Source organism: Onychostoma macrolepis, chromosome 24 (assembly GCF_012432095.1).
Source record: "Onychostoma macrolepis isolate SWU-2019 chromosome 24, ASM1243209v1, whole genome shotgun sequence".
NCBI lineage: Eukaryota > Metazoa > Chordata > Actinopteri > Cypriniformes > Cyprinidae > Onychostoma > Onychostoma macrolepis.
In genome coordinates, this window is record NC_081178.1 from 1767178 (window position 1) to 1791095 (window position 23918).

The following is a 23918-nucleotide window of genomic DNA, read 5'->3' on the forward strand; positions in this document are numbered from 1 at the left end:
TACGTGTACTGCGTTAAGCTAACTGAGACTTGTTATAGCGCTTGCATTTCATTGCTATTTTTTTTATTTTGTTTGATTGTCTTCATTTGTGAGTCGCTTTGGATAAAAGCATCTGCTAAATGACTAAACGTAAATGTACACACACTGGTTTTCCATCGTTTTCAGTAGGCCTTTACACTGCAAACGTGGCGTAGGTTTGATTTTGACTTTGGTGTGGACATAACAGCAGACAACAGACCTCCCCAACTACCCCAACATTTTCACATTTATAATAGACTTTTTACACAGTTTCATGTCATCTAAAGTCTTTATTTATAGTTATAGTAGTTAAAATACTCATAATTCATAAAGAGTTAGCACATTAATCAGACAATAATAACAACACAATTTTGATTAGGCCTATGTAAAACTAACAACATTACAACAGCTGTTTTAAAGATATTTTTATTGTTTGACTAAACTGAAAATTAATATAACTTAATTAATTTGTCTAAATTTCACAAACATAAACAAAAATCTGGCTCTAAACCTCTTTTCTTTATTCAAAGCTGTGTTAATCCTAGAGTTTATAAACTTTTATAAAATGTTTTTGAACCTTGTTTATTTTCTTTGCGTTTTTTTAAACGCAAAACGCGTTCTGCGTCAACGGCCACCGAGTTTACACTGTTTTTATTTATTATTATTTTTATTATTTTTTTTATAAAATAATAAAACTATATTCAAATACTATATTGTGACTCTAATGCTATGAATATGTGCGTGTTCCGGCATTTATTTATGGTTATTTACTCATTCATTCTTCTCCCGCCTCGAGCGCGCGCCGGCTGGCGGCTCTTCTTGGCCTGACGGAAGTGACGTCACGGCGTCAACATGTAAGATGGCGACGCATCACAGACAGAATGCAGCGGGGCGCAGGAAAGTGCAGGTGAATGTTTGACACTTGTGAGGGCGCTTGTGATGTGCGTGCGCTATTTGTGTGATAATAGTGGCCTTCAGACTCGTTGATCGTTGTGTGACTGCTGTTTTAATCGCGGATGTGAGCGTTTGTGTGGCGCACAGGGAGGTGGAGGCCAGGCTGTGTCTCAAAATCTAGTGTGCTGTCTACCAGACTGCAGTTTTGGGGCGTCATAGACGTGTTTTGAGCCAGGTGTCCAAGAATGCAGCATACTGAGTCTGTGTAGACTGCTTACTGCAGCTCATTGTAATATAAACAGGCTGTGTCGAGGTTTACATGATCAATATGGGCTGCAGAGTGAAAGATGAACTGGTTTTGATCACAGATTTTGGATTTTAATAGGTCATCTCGTATCTTTGGTCGATGTCATGACAATCATCCTTCCTTACATATATGCATACTGACCATATATGCACATGGCATGCTGAATAGATATGGTCATGTGGTCAGTATGCATATCCCTACGTGCATAATGAATATAGAAAGATATAAACTCATGAGCGGATAGATTTTGAACTTTATAATACAAACTGAACACACGTATATATTGGAATATGAGCACTTATAAACCCTAACTGTACTGTAAATGCCTGCATACTGTACACATTATGCATGTTTTTATCATGCTTTATATATTTTGTGATGTATTGAACATTTGTTGTTGTGAATTCTGCTTTAAATACATGACCAAGCTGAAGACATCTGTAAAGGTGCCTTTTAGCATACTTAAAAAAATTAGATTTGTCTTTTAAGTTGCCTGTTATTTCGGATGAAAATCATAAATGTATTCCATTGTTTTTAAGTAAAAGTGTTTGAATTAATAGTTGTCATGAAGTCACATTTATACCTGTATTAATTCTAGTTGTTCCAAAAAAAAAAACAATTGTTTAAATTAAATTTAATGCACAATTTAGCCTATATGTCTTTTTGACAAAAAGTTGGTAAAAATAAAATGTATGCTATTTGTGCTATTCTGAAACTGATAGTCTGTAATTTATTTATATTTAATATATTTATATTTAATGAAAATGAGTCAAGTAAAAGTTTCAAAGTGTTTACATGACTTTTACCATGTTGTATTTTTAGGAGACTAATAAATAACAATATTTATTAATATGTTCCTTTGGTTTAAGTCTGATTCATAGTAGAGGTCAACTGATATTTGATTTTGCAGATAATCATAACTGAGGTGTAAAATAAAAGTACATTTTTAATTAAATTAAAATAAAACTGAACAGTATTATGAATGAAAACTTTATACAAAAACAAAATTAGTGTTGTTTTTTTTTTTTTTGCAAAATTAATAATGGCTTAACATTCAGAATGATATATATATTTTTTTTTTTTTTATTATTTTTAAATAAAAATAATAGCTGTGCTTCTTCACACACTGACAGTTTTCCATTTTATTTTATTTCTCTGTTTCATATGAAAAGAGAGTGAAGAAAAAAGGAAATAAAATCAAGTATAAACGCAAGTATTTTAAATGTAATTTCATATTTATATAGGCTGTATTATACATTATATTTTGCCTCGTTCTTACATTTCTGTTGTGCATAACTACTTTATAAAATGTATTTTGTAAGAAAATAAAGTTTTTTGGAAATCTGTAAAATTGTCCATTGTCTTATGAAGCAAGTGATCTGACAAATTAAAGCAATAAACTGGGGCGTCATTTATTTAATATATTTAAAAGGTTGATTATTACTGTTAAATTATAGTAATACTAGATCTGTTTAACAACACCACTTATGTTTATAGCAATAGCCCCTTTTAATGCCTTAAAATTAAATCTCACTGAATCCGCACAAATCATAAGTCACATCTAAAATGGCAACATCTGCTTTTTTCAGTGTCTGGTTCTGTGCCGATTAATCGATAGACCTCTAATTCTGAGCATGCATGTGTTGCAGGTGTCATACGTGATCAGAGATGAGGTGGAGAAATATAATCGTAATGGAGTCAACGCACTACAGCTGGATCCAACTCTTAACCGCCTCTTTACCGCCGGACGAGACTCCATCATTAGGATATGGAGCATTAACCAGCACAAGGTAAACCATCAGTCTCTAAACCCGTGCATGTGATGTCAAAACTAACCTGTCAGTCGCTAAACCCGTGCATGTGATGTCAAAACTAACCTGTCAGTCGCTAAACCCGTGCATGTGATGTCAAAACTAACCTGTCAGTCGCTAAACCCGTGCATGTGATGTCAAAACTAACCTGTCAGTCGCTAAACCCATGCATGTGATGCCAAAACTAAACCGAAACTAACCCGTCAGTCGCTAAACCCGTGCATGTGATGCCAAAACTAACCTGTCAGTCACTAAACCCGTGCATGTGATGTCAAAACTAACCTGTCAGTCGCTAAACCCGTGCATGTGATGCCAAAACTAACCTGTCAGTCGCTAAACCCGTGCATGTGATGTCAAAACTAACCGTCAGTCACTAAACCCGTGCATGTGATGTCAAAACTAACCTGTCAGTCACTAAACCCGTGCATGTGATGTCAAAACTAACCGTCAGTCGCTAAACCCGTGCATGTGATGTCAAAACTAACCTGTCAGTCGCTAAACCCGTGCATGTGATGCCAAAACTAACCTGTCAGTCGCTAAACCCGTGCATGTGATGTCAAAACTAACCTGTCAGTCGCTAAACCCGTGCATGTGATGTCAAAACTAACCCGTCAGTCACTAAACCCGCATGTGATGTCAAAACTAACCCGTCAGTCACTAAACCCGTGCATGTGATGTCAAAACTAACCTGTCAGTCACTAAACCCGTGCATGTGATGTCAAAACTAACCTGTCAGTCGCTAAACCCGTGCATGTGATGTCAAAACTAACCCGTCAGTCACTAAACCCGTGCATGTGATGTCAAAACTAACCTGTCAGTCGCTAAACCCGTGCATGTGATGTCAAAACTAACCTGTCAGTCGCTAAACCCGTGCATGTGATGTCAAAACTAACCCGTCAGTCGCTTAACCTGTCAGTCACTAAACCCGTGCATGTGATGCCAAAACTAAACCGAAACTAACCCGTTAGTCACTAAACCCGTGCATGTGATGCCAAAACTAAACCGAAACTAACCCGTCAGTCACTAAACCCGTGCATGTGATGTCAAAACTAACCCGTCAGTCACCAAACCCGTGCATGTGATGCCAAAACTAACCTGTCAGTCACTAAACCCGTGCATGTGATGTCAAAACTAACCTGTCAGTCGCTAAACCCGTGCATGTGATGCCAAAACTAACCTGTCAGTCGCTAAACCCGTGCATGTGATGTCAAAACTAACCTGTCAGTCGCTAAACCCGTGCATGTGATGTCAAAACTAACCTGTCAGTCGCTAAACCCGTGCATGTGATGCCAAAACTAACCTGTCAGTCGCTAAACCCGTGCATGTGATGCCAAAACTAACCTGTCAGTCGCTAAACCCGTGCATGTGATGTCAAAACTAACCCGTCAGTCACTAAACCCGTGCATGTGATGTCAAAACTAACCCGTCAGTCACTAAACCCGTGCATGTGATGTCAAAACTAACCTGTCAGTCACTAAACCCGTGCATGTGATGTCAAAACTAACCCGTCAGTCACTAAACCCGTGCATGTGATGTCAAAACTAACCCGTCAGTCACTAAACCCGTGCATGTGATGTCAAAACTAACCTGTCAGTCGCTAAACCCGTGCATGTGATGTCAAAACTAACCTGTCAGTCGCTAAACCCGTGCATGTGATGTCAAAACTAAACCGAAACTAACCGTCAGTCGCTAACCTGTCAGTCACTAAACCCGTGCATGTGATGCCAAAACTAAACCGAAACTAACCCGTCAGTCACTAAACCCGTGCATGTGATGCCAAAACTAAACCGAAACTAACCTGTCAGTCACTAAACCCGTGCATGTGATGTCAAAACTAACCTGTCAGCCGCTAAACCCGTGCATGTGATGTCAAAACTAACCTGTCAGTCGCTAAACCCGTGCATGTGATGCCAAAACTAAACCGAAACTAACCCGTCAGTCACTAAACCCGTGCATGTGATGTCAAAACTAACCCGTCAGTCACTAAACCCGTGCATGTGATGTCAAAACTAACCCGTCAGTCACTAAACCCGTGCATGTGATGTCAAAACTAACCTGTCAGTCACTAAACCCGTGCATGTGATGTCAAAACTAACCTGTCAGTCGCTAAACCCGTGCATGTGATGTCAAAACTAACCCGTCAGTCGCTTAACCTGTCAGTCACTAAACCCGTGCATGTGATGTCACAACATTTCCCTGGCCCTTTGAAATGACGTTCCTGCTCTTGCTTTTGTTTGTGCGTTTGTGTATGTGTGTGTGTGTGTGTGTGTGTGTGTGTGTGTGTGTGTTTTGCAGCAGGATCCGTACATTGCATCGATGGAGCATCACACAGACTGGGTCAATGACATCGTCCTCTGCTGCAACGGAAAAACATGTGAGTGCTTGATGTGTGCGGTGCAGTTCTAGTGTTGTTATATGAATGCAGTACAGATAGATATGTTTGTCTGTTGTGTCTGCAGTGATATCAGCATCATCAGACACTACGGTGAAGGTCTGGAATGCACACAAAGGCTTCTGCATGTCAACACTGCGAACGCACAAGGTACGGTCATGGTTTCAATCAGCCTGATGTCACAAAATGTTACATGATGCACATCCAAACAAACCAGGTGCATGACCAAACACGTCCAACAAAAGCCTTCAAAAAACATTGTAGACAAACAATGTGTTGACCCTTTATTTCACTCTTCTGCATGGGTTTGCAGCCCATTTGTGTATTTAATATAATGCAAAGAGTTTCTAACATGAATATACCAGTTGAATAAGTGTTTTTTTTAATGCTTTTCTATATTAAAGTGTGCATTGTGTGTTTCATTGTTTTATAGTTTCTTGTGTATTCTTATTTATTTATTTTGGTATTTTTGTAGGACTATGTTAAAGCATTGGCATATGCTAAAGACAAAGAGCTGGTGGCTTCTGCGGGACTGGACAGGCAGATCTTTCTCTGGGATGTGAACACACTGACCGCGCTGACCGCGTCCAATAACACCGTTACTAGTGAGCTCTAATGTTAATTTTTATATATTTAAAAACAATTTTCCCCAGATTATTGTTTTTAAATATCTGATATGAAGACATTCATATTTATTTATTTAACTTTATTTTACATTTTGACATGATCAATCCAAACAGTAGTTTAGTAGTCCCAAATTCGGTATTAAAGAATCAACAAATCCTGGACTTTAGTTCATGTTAAGATCAATAGAGTGTGTAAATCATATTTCATATTCTTTATGTTGTACAGCGTCTTCTCTCAGCGGAAACAAGGACTCCATCTACAGTCTGGCCATGAATCAGATGGGGACGGTTATAGTGTCAGGATCCACTGAAAAGGTTTGAATCCTTAGATCTTTCATCTAAATACTTACATGATATGGTGTATTTTTCTGTGGAAAATGCATGGCCATCATGTAAAATGAGACCAGGGACGCATGACATTTTTCATTACATGTTGTCAATACAGTAATTTTTGAAGATGATGTTGTATAGAGTTATGTACCTGGGCTGTGCAGATACAATAACACCAATATATTGCGTTCTCTTTTTCTCACAATTTTACTTCAGGTCTTAAAATTGATATTTGTTATTTATACAAATGCCTGATGCTTCTGATGCCGGTAGTTTCAGATCGTATTTGTTTTGTTGATTTGTTTGTCAGGTTCTGAGAGTGTGGGACCCGCGAACCTGTGCCAAACTAATGAAACTGAAAGGACACACGGACAACGTCAAATCACTGCTGCTCAACAGAGACGGGACTCAGGTGAGACGAGTGCTGTCAGTCAGTCTGTCCAGCTACAAACTAGAAACATTCACACATTTTGTCAGTCACCCCTCTGAGATTTAAGTTAACATTTCAATAATTTAACAACACATTTATGTTAATATTTTTTAGTGGCTGTTTTGTATATTTTTTTAAAATTGTCATTAAATTTTGAAATATTATTATTTAATTTTTTTAATATGACATTATGATTTAATTAGTTATAAGTTTTTAATTTACTCCCTGCAATTCCATCAGGAACCACCAGGGGTGGTCTTTCATAAATTAGAAAAAAGTTGTTTTTGTTTGTTATAATTTGTAATAATTTTAATAAATTCATTTCAGTGACAATTAGCACAATGCACTTACTTAATGCATGTAATGCACATATGATGCATAATGTTATTTATGTGTAATTTCTTTTTAAATTACTGATAAAGTGTACATGCATGCTCTTCAGTTGCTGTATGCATTAGAACATTTTCATGTCAGTTTTTACATTTATAATTGCTGATTTGTTCTTCACTTTTGAAGTAGGATCAAATCCATGGAATTTAGGATCGAATTCTATCGTATGTGTGTTTCAGGCCTCTAATTCCTCAAACTGTGCAAGAGCAAACAGCAGTCTTATTCCTGTTTTATTGCTGCCTGTTGAAGGTTTTAAAAGCCTTTGAGCTCTAAATGACTCTCTGAGAGCCCACGTTTCTTTTCTTAGCTCTGGTTTTGTTTGGTCAGTGTCTTTCAGGGAGTTCAGACGGGACGATCCGGCTCTGGTCTCTGGGTCAGCAGAGGTGTATCGCCACGTACCGCGTTCACGACGAGGGCGTCTGGGCACTGCAGGTCAATGAGGCCTTTACGCACGTTTACTCCGGAGGCCGCGACCGGAAGATATACTGTACAGATCTGCGCAGTCCTGACATCCGTGTGCTGATCTGCGAGGAGAAAGCGCCCGTGCTGAAGGTGCGACAGTGACATACAGTTTCTTAACTTCTTAGGAAGAGACCCTCTGTTTTGTTTACATTTCTGTTGGGCTTACACTTGTTTTTTAGTGTAGTTCTATTGAAATGAGGTGAGATGTGGTGTGTAAAATAAATATTTGATTGAAATATTAAATAAATATCTAAAATGGAATATATATATATATATATATATATATATATATATATATATATATATATATATATGAAGTACATATTTATATTAAATATAAAATAAATATATAGCAAATATATAAAACTAATAAATCTCTAAATTATTTATATATATATATATATATATATATATATATATGTACACACACACAAAATATTTCATTTGAATTAAATATTAGATCAATTTCTAGAATAAAAATAGATATTAAATAAATATCAAAAATATATTTTAATTAAACCTGAAATAAATATATACAATTAATAATACAATGTGTGTGTGTGTGTATGTGTATATATATATATATATATATATATATATATATATATATATATATATAATTATTTTTTAATTATTTTTTATTTACATTTTTCTTATAACTTTATATATTTAATTTAAAGGTATTTATTTTTCTTTAGCTAATCATATATATATATATATATATATATATATACACACACACACTTATTTATTTATTTACAATATAGAGGGTATATACACACACACACACTTATTTATTTATTTATTTACAATATAGAGGGTATATATACACACACACACACAAATAAAGAACTCTCTAAAATAAATATATATCTCTATTTAATAACTATAAATTATATTAAATAACTATGAAATAAATATATATAATAAACATTCCCATAGACTTTAAATCAAGAGTGCAAGTTTATGCGTCAAACGCAGCTATAAATACCCTCAGCAGCTGTGGAGCGTGAGCAGGTAATAGGAAGTAAGTGAAAGTTACTGAGGTGTGAATGTGTGCTCTCCTGTCTTTCAGATGGAGCTGGACCGCTCAGCTGATCCGCATTCGGCCATCTGGGTCTCCACCACAAAGTCCACAGTTAATAAGTGGGTAAGTGCAGCTGGTGTCGGGCGTGACGCGAGCAGAAACACCACCTGCTCCAGCCGCCGTGATGTTACACACACATCCTACAGCCCAGCTTTAAATAATCTGCAGCGTGCTCCTTTACTCATGAGGGTCATTAATTAGTGTCGCCCTTCAGCTAAATATCCCGGGATGGGGCGCAGTGCTACTGTCTTTAGGTAACGGTTTAATTTGTTGTGTTGCATGTTATAGGTTGCATCTTAAAGTGGTAGAATGCTTCTGTTAGTTATGCAATCCATGCTTAATCTGAAACTGGAGCTATGGACAGACACAAAGAATATTGTCACGATTGCATTCACTGAATAATTATTATTCTTAGATATGATGCATTAATACTAATTTGATCCTGTCAGAAGCCTGTATTTTAAACGAGCAGTTTTTTTTTTTACACCATAACTTATGATATTAATCTTTAATTGCAAGGGCTTTTTTTAAACTACTAAAGATAATTCACCAGAAGCAGTGGATAGTTTTCTCTTCTTCATGTTAATGTTAGTTATTAAAGCTTTAACATGTTAAAAAAAATTGCAAATCCTACAAGGAGGCTAAAATTAATCTTGACAGTCCTGGTCTAAAGGTTTTACAGAGAAAGCTCTTATCATCTATTTCTAAGTTAGAAATCTTTATACATCTTTGAATATGAGGTAAAATAGGATTATACTCTCATGAAACTGGATGCAAGTGAAAAATATTTGTAAAAAGCCAGATTATGCTTTCTACTAGATTTTAGTTGCTTTTATACTTACTTTTTCTGTAGTCTATAGTAGGGTTATTACTAAAACCATTTAAATATATGAATAAAAGTAAATAAAAAAACTTTAAATAAGCATTAACTGGAATAAAATAACATTTTAAAATTTATTTTATTTCAGATATTTGAATTTCAGTACTTAAAGTACTAAAATAAACTAAATAAGTTCAAACAAATAACAAAACTGTAAATTATTAAAAACTATAGTGAAAGAAAAAAAACTATAACTATAAAACTATAGACATTTTGTAATATATAACACAAAAACAACAAAATTACCAAAACTAAGTAAACTTGAAAAAATTTAATCTAATTCAAAATATTAACAAAAACTATAATACTGTGTCAGTAATACTAAAATAACACTGGTCCATAATTTAATTTCTCTGTTTGTTTATTTAGAAAACAGTGAAAAATGTCTGTTCTCTTGATATTGGGCACTGTTTTGAATAATGTCTCCATGTTTTTTCTCAGTCTCTGAAGGGTATCCATAACTTCCGAGCGTCTGGTGATTATGACAATGACTGCAGCGCTCCGCTGACGCCGCTGTGCACGCAGCCAGAACAGGTGGTCAAAGGTACGACTGTCTGCTCATTTGAGTTTGCCTGTGCTTCAGAGTCAGTCAGTGTTTTACAGGATGTTCAGATATGTTTAATAATTAGAATCTCCATCGGACATCATCTTTAGCATGATAATATAAAAGTTATAATTAATTTTGTTTATTTTTTTTTGTCATAATTAGTATTTTTTTATTTTAATTGATATTAATATTTTTATATTTTAATTGTTTGTTTTTATAAAGTTTATAATTCGTGTATATATAATAATAATAATTATTATTATTATTATTATTATTATTATTATTAATTACACTTTTATAATTTATTTTAATTGATATTTATATTTTTATATTTTAATTGTTTGTTTTTATAAAGTTTATAATTCGTATATATAATAATAATAATAATAATAATAATAATTATTATTATTATTATTAATTACACTTTTATAATTTATTTTAATTGATATTAATATTTTTATATTTTAATTGTATGTTTTATAAAGTTTATAATTTGTATATATAATAATAATTATTATTATTAATTACACACATTTTATAATTTATTTTAATTGATATTTATATTTTTATATTTTAATTGTATGTTTTATAAAGATTATAATTACTGTGTATATATTATTATTATTATTATTATTAATAATAATAATAATAATTTCTCACACACACACACATAATTATACTAGTGCTGTAAAAGCGATTAATCGCATCCAAAATAAAAGTTTTTGTTTACATAATGTGTATACTGTGTATATTTGTATATATAAATAAAAACACATGCATGTATATATTTAAGAAAAATGTTGTTTATATATTGAATATATTTATATATAATATAAGAATATGAATGCATAAACGTAAATATTTTCAAAATGTATACTGTGTGTGTGTGTATTTATATATACATAATAAATATACACAGTACACATTCATATATAATGCAAACAAAACTTTTATTTTGATGCGATTAATCACAATTAATCTTTTGACAGCAATAAATTATACATATTTGTTTGTTTATAATGTTACATAATTTAGTTTTTGTTTTAGTTTGAATTATTATAGTTCCTCAAGTTAATGTCTTGACCTCTAGGTGGCGCCAGTATAATTCAGTGCCACATTCTGAACGACAAACGACACATTCTGACCAAAGACACCAACAATAACGTGGCATACTGGGATGTGCTGAAGGTAACGTTTACGTCTGTGTCTCTCTGCACGTGATCGATCTGAACGCTAGCTGTCGTGTAACTGGTTCGTTGTCTGACTCTGTTTTGCAGGCCTGTAAAGTTGAAGACTTGGGCAAGATGGAGTTTGATGAAGAGATCAAGAAAAGGTTCAAGATGGTTTACGTGCCGAACTGGTTTTCGGTGGATCTGAAGACAGGGGTGCGTCACGACTGGACGGTGTTTAAGCCCCTCTTCAGTGAATGTTTTATTAATCGCTTGGCTTGTGATTGACAGATGTTGACGATAACGCTGGACGAGAGCGACTGCTTCGCAGCCTGGGTTTCTGCTAAAGACGCTGGATTCACCAGCCCGGACGGATCCGACCCTAAACGTGAGCCGAGCCTCCAGCGATGTCTGATTATGGTGACAGTAGATGATAAAGATGAGTTGTGGATGTGTTTGTGCCGCAGTGAATCTGGGCGGGCTGCTGCTGCAGGCTCTGCTGGAGTATTGGCCTCGCACTCACATCAACCCCATGGACGAGGAGACCGAACTCAATCACGGGAGCGGTGAAAACTCAACTCTTTCTTTTATCACTCACCCCTTCACTAAAACACTGACTACTGGGTCTTACAGTCATGTGACTCTTTACATTCATCTTGCCATGAAAATAGCCATAGATGCTGGTATGGCAATTAAAAATAAAATAAATAAATAAAACACTGATTAGAAAATTAAATATGATCAAATAAATCATATATATATATATATATATATATATATATATATATCAAAATTTATTATTACAGTATTAGTAGAATTATTGTTATTATTACCATTGAATAATCACAAAATTCATAAATGTATTATATAATGCTATATAATATCACTATTATATAAATATATATATATATAGTTTCTAAACCTAGATATTGTATTTTTCAATATAAATGAGTTATAATTAGTGTAGAACTTACAGTAACTTATTAACACATATTACACGTGTATATAAAATGGTACATTTTAAAAGTAATAATAATAATAATAGTAGTAGTAGTAATAAATAGTTAACAATAATTATAAACTTGCATATTGTATTTTTGTAATATAAAAGTTATAATTAATTTGACAAAATAATATCCGAGTTTATAATTACTGTTATATATAAGAGGACCTATATAACACACACACTTTATACATTTAAATTTATATTCATTATACATATTTTATAAAGCTAGATAATAATTATAATAAAAGTAGTACCTATTTAACTAACATTACATTTTATTTATATATATATACACACACACACACACACACACACACACACATGTGTATGTGTGTGTATATAGGTATATATATATATATATATATATATATATATATATATATATATATATATATATATATATATATATATATACACACACACACACACACACACACACACACACACACACACACACACACACGTATATGTGTGTGTGTGTATATAGGTATATATATAAAATGTAATGTATGTTAGTTATAGGTACTACTTTTATTATTATTATAATAATTATCTAGCTTTATAAAATATGTATAATGAATATAAATTTAAATGCAGTGAATATAATATATATGCAATATTATATATAATAAGAAATGTATTATGTAAATTATTTATATTTTATATATATATATATATATCTTTTGTTTAATTCTAGAAAATAATAATAATAATGTACAGTAATTAATTACTTGTATTGTTTCATAACTCATTTAACTTCCATAATGTGACGTTTCAGAGTGAATGGAATATTCAGCAGGAAATAACGTTGGACAGGGCTTGATTTTACGTGTTTATTTTTCTTTATCATTACATTAAAATAAATCTTTATTTTGATTTCATGCTCAATATTTTCTGAAACGCTGCTGATTTCTTCAGACGATCCTGATGCCGTGTTTGGTGTGTTTCCTCAGTGAACGGTGAACACGAGAGCCGGATACAGAAAGGAAACGGATATTTCCAGGTGCCGCCGCACACTCCGGTGATTTTCGGTGAAGCGGGAGGACGGACGTTATTCAGGTGTGTGTCTTGTGTTTGATCAGCTCTGTAGATGCTGGTGTTCGCTGATGAAATGACGTCACGGCGTTGTGTCTTTGCTCAGGCTGCTGTGTCGAGACTCCGGTGGAGAAACTGAGTCCATGTTACTCAACGAGACGGTCCCGCAGTGGGTCATCGACATCACAGTGGACGTAAGTGTCCGTCAAGTCCTCTTCAAAGTGATTTACACTTGGTATTTCTGTCATATAAGTGCATTTCTTTCTTTCTCCTACAGAAAAACATGCCCAAATTCAACAAAATCCCATTCTACCTCCAGCCCCATTCGTCCTCCGGAGCAAAAACGTTAAAGAAGTATGTGTGACGGTGATGTTTCAGTCTGAAGCTTCTTAGACAGAGACTGTAGTTCTTGGTGTAAAAATCCCTTGATTTTCTTTATAGAGAAGTAGATTTGTAACAATAATTTAAAGATGGACCTACAGGTTTAACTTGGTTTAAAGGCACAGTTCACCCCAAAATTAAAACTGTCATAATTTATTCACCCTCAAGTTGTTCCAAACCTGTGAGTTTCTATCTTCTGTTGAAGACAGAAGAAACAGTTGATGGTAGCCATTGACTTCCATAGTAGTAAAAAAAAACAAAAACACTATGGAAGTCAATGGGTACCAGCAACTGTTTGGTTCCCAACATTATTCAAAATAAGATAATTTTAAAAAATATTTTTTGAAGAATGTTGAGAACCAAACAGTTGACGGTAGCCATTGACTTCCATAGTAGTAAAAAAAAAAAAAAAAAAAATCCCTATGGAAGTCAATGGGTACCAACAACTGGTTGGTTTCCAACATTATTCAAAATAAGATAATTTTTTAAAATATTTTTTGAAGAATGTTGAGAACCAAACAGTTGATGGTAGCCATTGACTTCCATAGTAGTAAAAAAAAACAAAAACACTATGGAAGTCAATGGGTACCAGCAACTGTTTGGTTCCCAACATTATTCAAAATAAGATAATTTTTAAAAGATATTTTTTGAAGAATGTTGAGAGCCGAACAGTTGACGGTAGCCATTGACTTCCATAGTAGTAAAAAAAAAAAAAAAGAAAAAAATCCCTATGGAAATCAATGGGTACCAACAACTGGTTGGTTTCCAACATTATTCAAAATAAGATAATTTTAAAAAATATTTTTTGAAGAATGTTGAGAACCAAACAGTTGACGGTAGCCATTGACTTCCATAGTAGTAAAAAAAAAAAAAAAATCCCTATGGAAGTCAATGGGTACCAACAACTGGTTGGTTTCCAACATTATTCAAAATAAGATAATTTTTTTAAATATTTTTTGAAGAATGTTGAGAACCAAACAGTTGACGGTAGCCATTGACTTCCATAGTAGTAAAAAAAAAAAAAAAACACTATGGAAGTCAATGGGTACCAGCAACTGTTTGGTTTCCAACATTCTTCAAAATATGTTCTTTCATGTTCAACAGAACATAGAAACTCATACAGGTTTGGAACACCTTAAAGATGAATAAATAATACAAAATTTGGGGGGGTGAACTGTCCCTTTAAAACTCTTTATTGAAGTTTTGAAAAAGTGAGCGATTTGTTTATTTTTATCATCCATTCCTTGCATCCTTTGCACAAACAGTAATTTCAGCTCATCCCAGAATACACTTATTGGATGCCGTTGCACATCGACATGCATGGAAATGAACAGTCGTGTGTTTGTGTTTGTAGGGATCGTTTGTCGGCCAGCGACATGTTACAGGTGAGGAAGGTGATGGAGCACGTGTATGAGAAGATCATAAACCTGGACAGCGAGTCGCAGACGGGCGGTTCGGCCGCAGAGAAACCCAGCGAACAGAAGGAGGAGGAAGACATGGCAGTGCTAGCAGAGGAGAAGATCGAGCTGCTCTGTCAAGACCAGGTATTTCATTAGACGACAGTTATTTCGGTCATTTTGATACTGTACCTTTCATTTTTGTTGATGACAATTTCCGGTAACGCTTCACAACAAGGTTTCATTTGCTTTTTAACATTAGTTTACTACATTAAAGCACTAACAATGGCCAGTGCTTATACAGCATTTATTATCTTTAATATTAAAAAAAAATATTATTGCATGCACAAAATATCATAATACTGTACGATTACGATAAAATGTATAATGATTCCATTTACGACGCTTTCATAAATTAAATATAAATATAAAAAAGCAAAATCGCCTATGACACATTGTTTATTCATCATTTTGTAGATGTAGAATTAAAAAATATTGAATTTTATGCAAAACACAAAAGTGATTTGTGCTGTGATGAAAATCCTTTACCTGTCTTTTAACAATTGCTTGTTAAATTGCAACTCTTATGCTATAATATTGGATTCAATCTTTTTATCAAGTTGTTTTCATTCAATTAGCGTGGGTTATTTCTTTCTTTTTGGAACTGTTTGATCAAAGGCCTCATTGATTTGAGCTCATGCACCTCAGTTTTTTGAGTATAAAAAAAACAAACATTATTTGTGGGTATTTTTGGCTGAAAAACACCATGAGCTCAAATCAACGAATCCTCCGATCAAAGCCTGTGGACATTTTTGAAGTGTAAAAAATTCCCAAAAATTATCAAAAAATAATTAGTCCAGTGCCATAACATTAACTAGCAATTCTGGAGGGAAAAATTAATAAATGAATAAAATCTTATGTGGGTCAAAATGACTAGAACACAACATTCACCTTCCCTGCCTTCTTCCTGTATGTAAACTTAATCATACGTGATGCGAATTTAAAGAAATGTCATCTGTGTGATGATGTTGCATTGCTTTCCAAAGGTTCTGGATCCCAACATGGATCTGCGGACGGTGAAGCATTTCATCTGGAAGAGCGGCGGCGATCTGACGCTCCACTACCGGCAGAAATCCACGTGAGGTCCCGCCCCCTCTGAGGAAACTCCATTCGTAACACTTCACATTCAAAGCACACGCTCACCTGCACTTCCCGGTTCTGTCTGACGTCTTCATCATCTTCCTCAGCTCACGCATGATTATCCCAGAGTAAACGGGAAGGAGGATCGCTGGGAAACACACTGACGAATGGCAAAAAGTGTTTTTTTGAGAGAGATTTTGCCACCTGTATGGTTTTTATAATTTTTTCTTGGCATGAATTCTCTTTTGATGGATGCCATATTGAATGTGTCAGAGTTGTTTTTTGTTTTTCCGCCACTTTCTCCTCGTCTCGTTTAACATTCCAGTGATCTGTTTGTTGCCAATGACGTCATCAAATCCAGTCAAAGCCGAGGAACTGGTTTCAAAACAATCGAGAATCTTTAAGGAGCGCCGCGTAGATGGAACGAACATCTGAGAAACCTCCAAGAACGCCGTTTCCCACGATGCATCTCTCTCACTAACGTGCTGTGATCATCAGAGCATCCGTTTTGTACATATATTGTAATTATTTTGTAGTCAACTTGAACTTGAGTTGGAGATTAGGAGGTTTTTATTTACGTTTCTTTTTAAGAAAATGTACGGTATCTTCAAAAAGGTGCTTTTTCACGTAAAATACGATGACAAGAGTAGAGAGCGGAAATACTCGAAACATTACAAGCAGACATAAACAAATTTTTTTTTTTTTTTTTAAAGGAAGGAATAGCTCACCCAAAAATGAAAGATTGCTGAAATGCGCTCACCGTCAGGCCATTCAAGATGTAGTCGAGTTTGTTTCTTCATCAGATTTGGAGAGATGTAGCAATGCATCAGTGTCTCAGCAATGGATGCTCTGCAGTGAATGGGTGCCGTCAGAATGAGAGTCTGATAAAAACATCACAATAATCCACAGCACTCCAGTCCATCAGTTAACATCTGGAGAAGACAAAAGCTGAAACAAATCCACCATTAAAAAGTTTTTAACTAAAATACGGGTCCATAATAACGCTTCCTCCAGTGAAAAAGCGTCTGGTGTGAATCAGGAGAGAAATCTGCACTGTTTACAAGCCAAAACAGCTTTAAACAAATATGTGAGCTTTAAAAAAAATTTGATGTGAGAGACGCACATCTTAATGATGTATTTCGTCTTCTCCAGATGTTAACTGATGGACTGGAGTGCTGTGGATTATTGTGATGTTTTTATCAGACTCTCATTCTGACGGCACCCATTCACTGCAGAGCATCCATTGCTGAGACACTGATGCAGAGACACATTTCTACAAACCTGATGAAGAAACAAACTCATCTACATCTTAGATAACCTGAGGGTGAGCACATTTCAGCAGTTTTTAATTTTTGGGTGAACCATTGCTTTAAAAGGAATAATTCACCCCAAAAATGAAAATTCTTTACATATGCTGAAAATTTAAATAACTGTATGCGGTTGTCATATGGAAATATATGCATGAAGATTCTTTGAAAAAATAACAGCTGGTTTAGAACAACATGAGGGTGAATAAATGACGATTTCCATTTTTAGATGAATTATTCCTTCATCCAGATGTTTGCTGCCGAGTGTTATCTTTCCTGTGTGTGGACAGGAAAATACACTAAAAAGAAATAAATAAATATATATATGAATGCTATGAACTATTGAAGGATGGCATCACTGGATGGCAAAACTCAGTTCTTGTTTTTAATTTATGCAAAACAAAAAACTTCTGCAAATGTTTGTCAATCATACAAAGATTTGCACAGTGTTCTAGCAAAATGTATTAATGTATATATTTGGTCTTAGGTTAAAGACAATTAAGATGATAATTATGATAATACAAAACCATCAGAAACTAAATCGAGAAACAAATCTGATGTCCATGTCCACATCCCCTGTATTTATGCTTCCTGTGTTGATTGTAATTATATGCAGTATATTTTGGGTAAATAACAGCTTAATAAATTAACCAAGAATGAACGAGTTTAAATGCACACTTTTTCTTGAGAAGAACCGCAGGATCCGGGCAGGTGATGTTGACCGAATCAGATCCTGTTTAACATCCTAGTGTTGGTAACCTGATGTTTACCTGCTCTTATTGGAGATTCAACTCTGGACCAGTTTTACAGGTTCATCTGGTTATTACAGATAAATGACAACTGAAATAAACCGAAATGACTGTTATATGCATTATATCATTCTTTAATGCATTAATGAAACTGCATTTGAAAGCCTTCAGAGGAATCGTTCATGCTGATAAAAGAAGAGCTCGCTCGATAAACCCAGCAGGTCAGTGCTTTTGAAGTTATACTCTGAAATATGAACCAAAATGATGACATGCATCCTCTATGGGTCAATTATCAGTCTATATATATATATATATTATTATTATTATCTGTATGGTTCTCATTTTCAGAAGCAGTAAACAGTGTCTGCATTTGCATATGTCAATATTTCAGAGGTAAGCATGAGGTGTGTTTCTCACATGTGATACTTTATTATATTGTAGAATAAATAATTTTCAATTGTAGTTTTATTTACTCTTTACTCTTGCAGCTTCTGCACCAACTATGCATATAATACAAATTTTGTTTTTTTTAGCATTTGAGCAGGTTACAGTGTGGCCTTTGGGCTTATATGATGAATAATCACTTTATTAAATATGATGCATCAATTTTTTTACATTTTTTAGATGCATCATATAAGATAACCTGATTATTCGTTATATTTGTAAAATAAACTGCTTTCAGAAACATTCAGTCAACAGCTTAATGGACTAGTGTCCAAAACATTCATGACAATGAGTTCCAGCTGCTTTCCTGAGATATTACTGTATTACAGTTATTAAAATCACTGCTGAAAAAAATTACAATAATTAAACTTTTCTATGGAAATGTGCTTGGACTGTTATGAAAATAAAGCCACAAAGGAAAATGTTTCTTAAACGGGCTTAATTTCCAATACCGTATATATTTTTTCTTTGGTTTTGGGGTGAAGTATACTGTAGACATTTATTGAGAGATGCACGGATGAAGATATAGTTTCTTAATATTCTATAAAGCATGAGTGTTTATGTGTATCACTTAAAATAAAGCATCTTTTCTGTGTAATCCTGCATGTCGGCACTTTATAATAGCAGTAAATAGTTTGTGACGTGCTTTTAATGTCTTATTGTCACGTGTTCTGCCTTAACGATGCCCTGAGAACACGCTCGCGGATCGATGCATCTCTGAGGCACAAGTTACACTTATGAGACGGTTTTCGGTGTAAATGTTACAACCTCGTCATCCTTTGGTTCCATATTTAAGATCACAGGTTGCGCTTGAATGTCGTAGATCCCTGAATCATCCTTCTGGACCTCTGTCGTGATCACCACACCGTCTTCAGACCGACCTTCATGAGGGAATAATATGAGACGTGAGCGGAGCAGAGAAAATATGAGGATAAACTCATTCGCTCTCTTTTTAAAGGTATTCTGATGCTTACTTAAAGCAGACACATCTTCACTGCTGAAGACACCTCCATCATCATCATCATCATCCGCTATTAAAGAGGAACGAGATAAATCCAAACATCCAGAAAGATCGTCGTCTCAAACACATCAGTTACAGACATAATTAGAACAGATTTGGAGAAATTGCATCAGTGTCTCAGCAGTGAATGGGTGCCGTCAGAGCTGATAAAAACATCACAATAATCCACACCACTCCAGTCCATCAGTTAACATCTCGTGAAGACAAAAGATTAAATAAATCCATGTTTTTATCAGCTGTTTGGACTCTCATTCTGACGGCACCCATCCATTGCGGAGACACTGATGCAATGCTACATTTCTCCAAACCTGATGAAGAAACAAACTCATCCTAATCTTGGATGGCCCGAGGGTGAATGCATTTCCAGCAAATTTAAATTTTTAGGTGAACTATTCCTTTAAAGATTATCACATATCTCATTCTGATATCTTTATGACTTGTGTAATGATTATTTGACCCACCAGGCGATTTCTCACACGGTGCTGAAGCTTCAGTCGTGTCCTGAATGAATCCATCACGAGCGTCTGCTGTCACATCACACACCGTCTCGTTTGAGGAGTTATCTAATAATAACTGGAATGAGACTCAGAAAATTAAACTCTAAATATTCTGAACATTATGGAGGTCAATCTAATTATAAACTCGTCCAGGCCACATTTCACCCCAAAATGGGTAAATATAAATGATGAAGCTGTGAGGGTCCTAAAACTTACTTAATCTTTATGTAAAATATCTTTTTTAACTAGTTTATTTGATGGTGAAATGTGACCTGGCTGTGTTCCTGTGAGATTGATTAGTCTGTACCTCAGAACTGTGTTTGTCTTCTTGGGTTTCAGATGCTGCAGATGAGTTCTGGTGTGGATGTGATGCGAACGAACGCATGGGGATCCGATGCAGATACCCAAACCCAACGCCACATCCCAGACTGACAACACACACGAGTACAAATACATGCTGTTTACAATACTGCGGAAGTAAAACCACCAAATAAATTAATTTAAAACGGGTGTATATATATATATATATATATATATAACACTGGACAGATGCATTCACTCCAAAACAGGATTATTATCTAAGTTTTAACTAAAACTGTAACCATAAATAATACTTGAAATGAAATAAATGCTAACTGAAATAAAATATAATAAATCAAACTTAAATGCATTTCATTTATCACATTTCTCATTTTCCAAAAATTAAAAAAAAACTAGAATAACAGACTAAATAAATTAAAAATTATAATAATACTACATAGACTTTGAGACAAAAACACTTGATAAAATTACTAAAACTTTCACTAAAATTAAAATGAAAACAGAAAATATAGAAATAAAATTAATAAAAAGTATAAGACTATATAAATTATACTAAACACTGGTGAGATGCATTCAAAACAAAATTATTATTAACTAAAACCAAAACCATAAAACACTTTCTCATTACTTGAAATAAAATAAAAATTTACCTGAAAAAAAAATATATATATAATTTCTGATAATAAATAAAAATGAATATAAACTGTGTAGACACTTTAAAAAAAAAAAAATACAAAACTGCACAACAAACATTAATTAAATCTATAATAGTATCTCAATGATACTAAATAACACTGAAATACAGTCTGTTATGATTATGATATGATGTGCAAGTTTCAAAGTAAAATGAAAAGCATCCGTAAACTGCATCTGAACTGTATTCTGGTTTTCCTGATGTACCTTCCCTCTCCGCCCCAGGCTCCGTTCGGAGTGATGAGCACTTCCCTGCAGCGGTCGCTCTGTGTGTTATACACCAGCAGCTTCAGCGCTTTGCCCTCCGACGCCTCGATCAGAGAGAAGAAATCCTCCCACTGTGAGAATCCACAGAGAGTCTGATTCATATCAGAGAAAACATCTGCATGATATATGCTGCTTCGAAGAGCGATGAACAGATCTTACCTCCTGCAGCACCTGGTCTGCGCCGACAATGTAGTCAGAATACGGCTTCAGTCCAGCCAGTTCAGCAGGAGAATTCACTTCCACGTCCTGACAGAACACGCCAGGTACATACAATAAAAAAAGACAACATACAGCGGGGTCCGAATGTCTTCATTTCAATTTAAAGAGAAAGTTTATTTTTTCTTCTTCAGTTATTTTGCTTCTCAAGTAAATTAATCTTGATTTATAAATAAATATATATATTTTTTTTACAGTGCTCTTTCAGAGGGGTCCAAAAGTCTTAGAGAACATTAATCCATTTAAATCAGGAAATGCTAAGATGATATTTTAAACACAGAAATTAGTTAATAAGAAATTCTTCAGCACTATTTTGGTCATTTTAATATTTCACGTAGCTCCAGTGCTGCTGTCATTACACACACACACACACACATATACTGTATATATACACACACACACACACACACACACATATATATACATATATATATATACATATATATATATATATATATATTATTATTTTTTTTTTTTTCTTAAATGCAAATTGTCATTTAAATAATGCTGGTAATATCTTTCATTTTTTACAATATTTTAATTGATTTATTATTATTATTATTAATAATAATATATTAAAATGATATTATATTAATGAAAATATTTTATATGTGGTTTTCTAATTCAATAATAATAATAATAATAATTATTATTATTAAAAAAGGTATTTTTTTTGTAGGGGTCTCATACTTTTGGACCCCACTATATAACATGGGAAAAAATGGATGGCCAAAAAATAAATAAATAAATAAATAATGATGTTTATAATTATTAGAAATCAAACAGCACAGCTCACCAGCACATGCCAGACGTTGTGATTGGCCCCTTGGAAAGTGCAGAACCGAACACTGGCCCCTAATAAGCCCTGACCGCCCCACATGTTGCTGGGGACGACCTCCAGCTCTCTGATCTTCATCACTTTACTGCTGTAAACCTCCAGCTTCACCGGCTTCTCCACGTTTGCCTTCAGGAGGTCCTTCAGCAGGCTGCTCTCTTTATTCTGAGAGCAAACATCAACATCAGGACATGCATACTGTGTTTTAGTGTAACGTGTTTGAAATGATCAGAGATTCAGGATTTGAGATCTCACCAGTCTGGTGTGCCCGATGGACAAAATAAAATCAAAGAAGGGCTCCAGGCCGGCTCTCTCTGCTGGAGAATTCTCCTGAATCTGGGAATTAAAGTGAAAAAAATAAATGCTTTCTAAAATTCAATTTTTTTAAATAAAATTGACCAAAATTCAACTTAGTCTTTAGTCCAAAAAAAAGAAAGAAAAAAGAATCCTACATAATTTCACTGCAAAAATGTCTTTGTTTACCATTACACGTATAAACATATTACTAAATCAAGATATATTTACTTGAGAAGCAAAATAATTTAAGATAAGGCTTGTTTTCAGAAAAATGTTCCAAATTTAAGTGAGTTTAAGCTTAAAACAACAAGAACAAATATCAATAGAAATTTAATTTAATTTAATTATGACACATTTTTCAGAAAACAAGACTTAATATCTTGTGACAAGATAATATCTACGTAATATATCTATATTGTTTTGCTTCTCAGGTAAATTATGTTTAGATATTTGTAATAGAAAACAAGACAAAAATATTGAGGAAAAGCATGTTTTACAGAGTTGGAACTGATCCAGAAGGATCTTGATGGTAATTTTCTATAAAGAAAGACCTTTAAAGATTTTAAAACCCGTGTTTTTTAGAATATATTCAAGGAATATATAAATCCTGTTCACATCCTGATGTGTTTTACTAGGACACGCATGCAAAACCTTTAGGTCACACATCAATGTACTTGATAAAACCCCTGTCAGTCGCTGATTCATCACACTCGATGCCTAATTAAATGCAATAATGACTAAATAAGTGTATTTTCCAGCGATAAACACCGCACTCACCCCATGCACATGATATCCACCCTCTGCAGCAAACACGCTTTGAATTAAACCCATCCTGAACTGCGGCCAGCCGGCGTCCAAACGCAACCTACTACAGCCAAGGTTTGCTCATGAATATTAATTAGTACATGGGGACGTTGCTTGGTAACCTTCCTGAAGCGTATGGGATGTGCTCATTAATATTCATTCGAA

General features: G+C 34.3%; 2 protein-coding genes across 3 annotated transcripts; one reads left to right on the forward strand and one right to left on the reverse strand.

The window, feature by feature from the left end:
• The first annotated feature begins 810 nt into the window (after positions 1-810).
• Positions 811-17169, forward strand: wdr48a (WD repeat domain 48a). 2 transcript variants are annotated; one of them, XM_058765764.1, is made up of 19 exons: positions 811-925; positions 2869-3009; positions 5329-5404; positions 5490-5572; positions 5898-6027; positions 6275-6363; positions 6689-6790; positions 7526-7750; positions 8736-8810; positions 10069-10171; positions 11265-11362; positions 11452-11559; positions 11635-11731; positions 11811-11909; positions 13303-13408; positions 13491-13578; positions 13662-13738; positions 15120-15309; positions 16209-17169. In XM_058765764.1, the coding sequence occupies exons 1-19, from the start codon at positions 878-880 to the stop codon at positions 16302-16304; spliced, it is 2031 nt and encodes a 676-aa protein (XP_058621747.1). In that variant the 5' UTR covers positions 811-877; the 3' UTR covers positions 16305-17169. The 2 variants fall into 2 exon arrangements, with proteins under 2 accessions (XP_058621747.1, XP_058621746.1); XM_058765763.1 differs by having other exon boundaries at positions 5326-5404; positions 16209-17167.
• Positions 17170-18763: 1594 nt separating this feature from the next.
• gorasp1b (golgi reassembly stacking protein 1b) lies at positions 18764-23864 on the reverse strand. The gene is made up of 9 exons (XM_058765765.1): positions 23727-23864; positions 22908-22988; positions 22614-22817; positions 21761-21847; positions 21542-21672; positions 20628-20748; positions 20285-20396; positions 19777-19833; positions 18764-19683 (listed from the first exon to the last, which is right to left on the reverse strand). The coding sequence occupies exons 1-9, from the start codon at positions 23778-23780 to the stop codon at positions 19538-19540; spliced, it is 993 nt and encodes a 330-aa protein (XP_058621748.1). The 5' UTR covers positions 23781-23864; the 3' UTR covers positions 18764-19537.
• Positions 23865-23918: the final 54 nt, after the last annotated feature.

Coding starts and splice junctions, on each gene's coding strand:
- wdr48a (XM_058765763.1), top strand. CDS start 878: ATGGCGACGCATCACAGACAGAATGCAGCGGGGCGCAGGAAAGTGCAG. Junction 5,405..5,489: donor CTGCTGCAACGGAAAAACAT/GTGAGTGCTTGA, acceptor TTGTGTCTGCAG/TGATATCAGCATCATCAGAC. Junction 13,579..13,661: donor TCATCGACATCACAGTGGAC/GTAAGTGTCCGT, acceptor TTTCTCCTACAG/AAAAACATGCCCAAATTCAA.
- gorasp1b (XM_058765765.1), bottom strand. CDS start 23,780: ATGGGTTTAATTCAAAGCGTGTTTGCTGCAGAGGGTGGATATCATGTG. Junction 22,818..22,907: donor CCATCGGGCACACCAGACTG/GTGAGATCTCAA, acceptor GTTTGCTCTCAG/AATAAAGAGAGCAGCCTGCT. Junction 21,673..21,760: donor CAGACCAGGTGCTGCAGGAG/GTAAGATCTGTT, acceptor GGATTCTCACAG/TGGGAGGATTTCTTCTCTCT.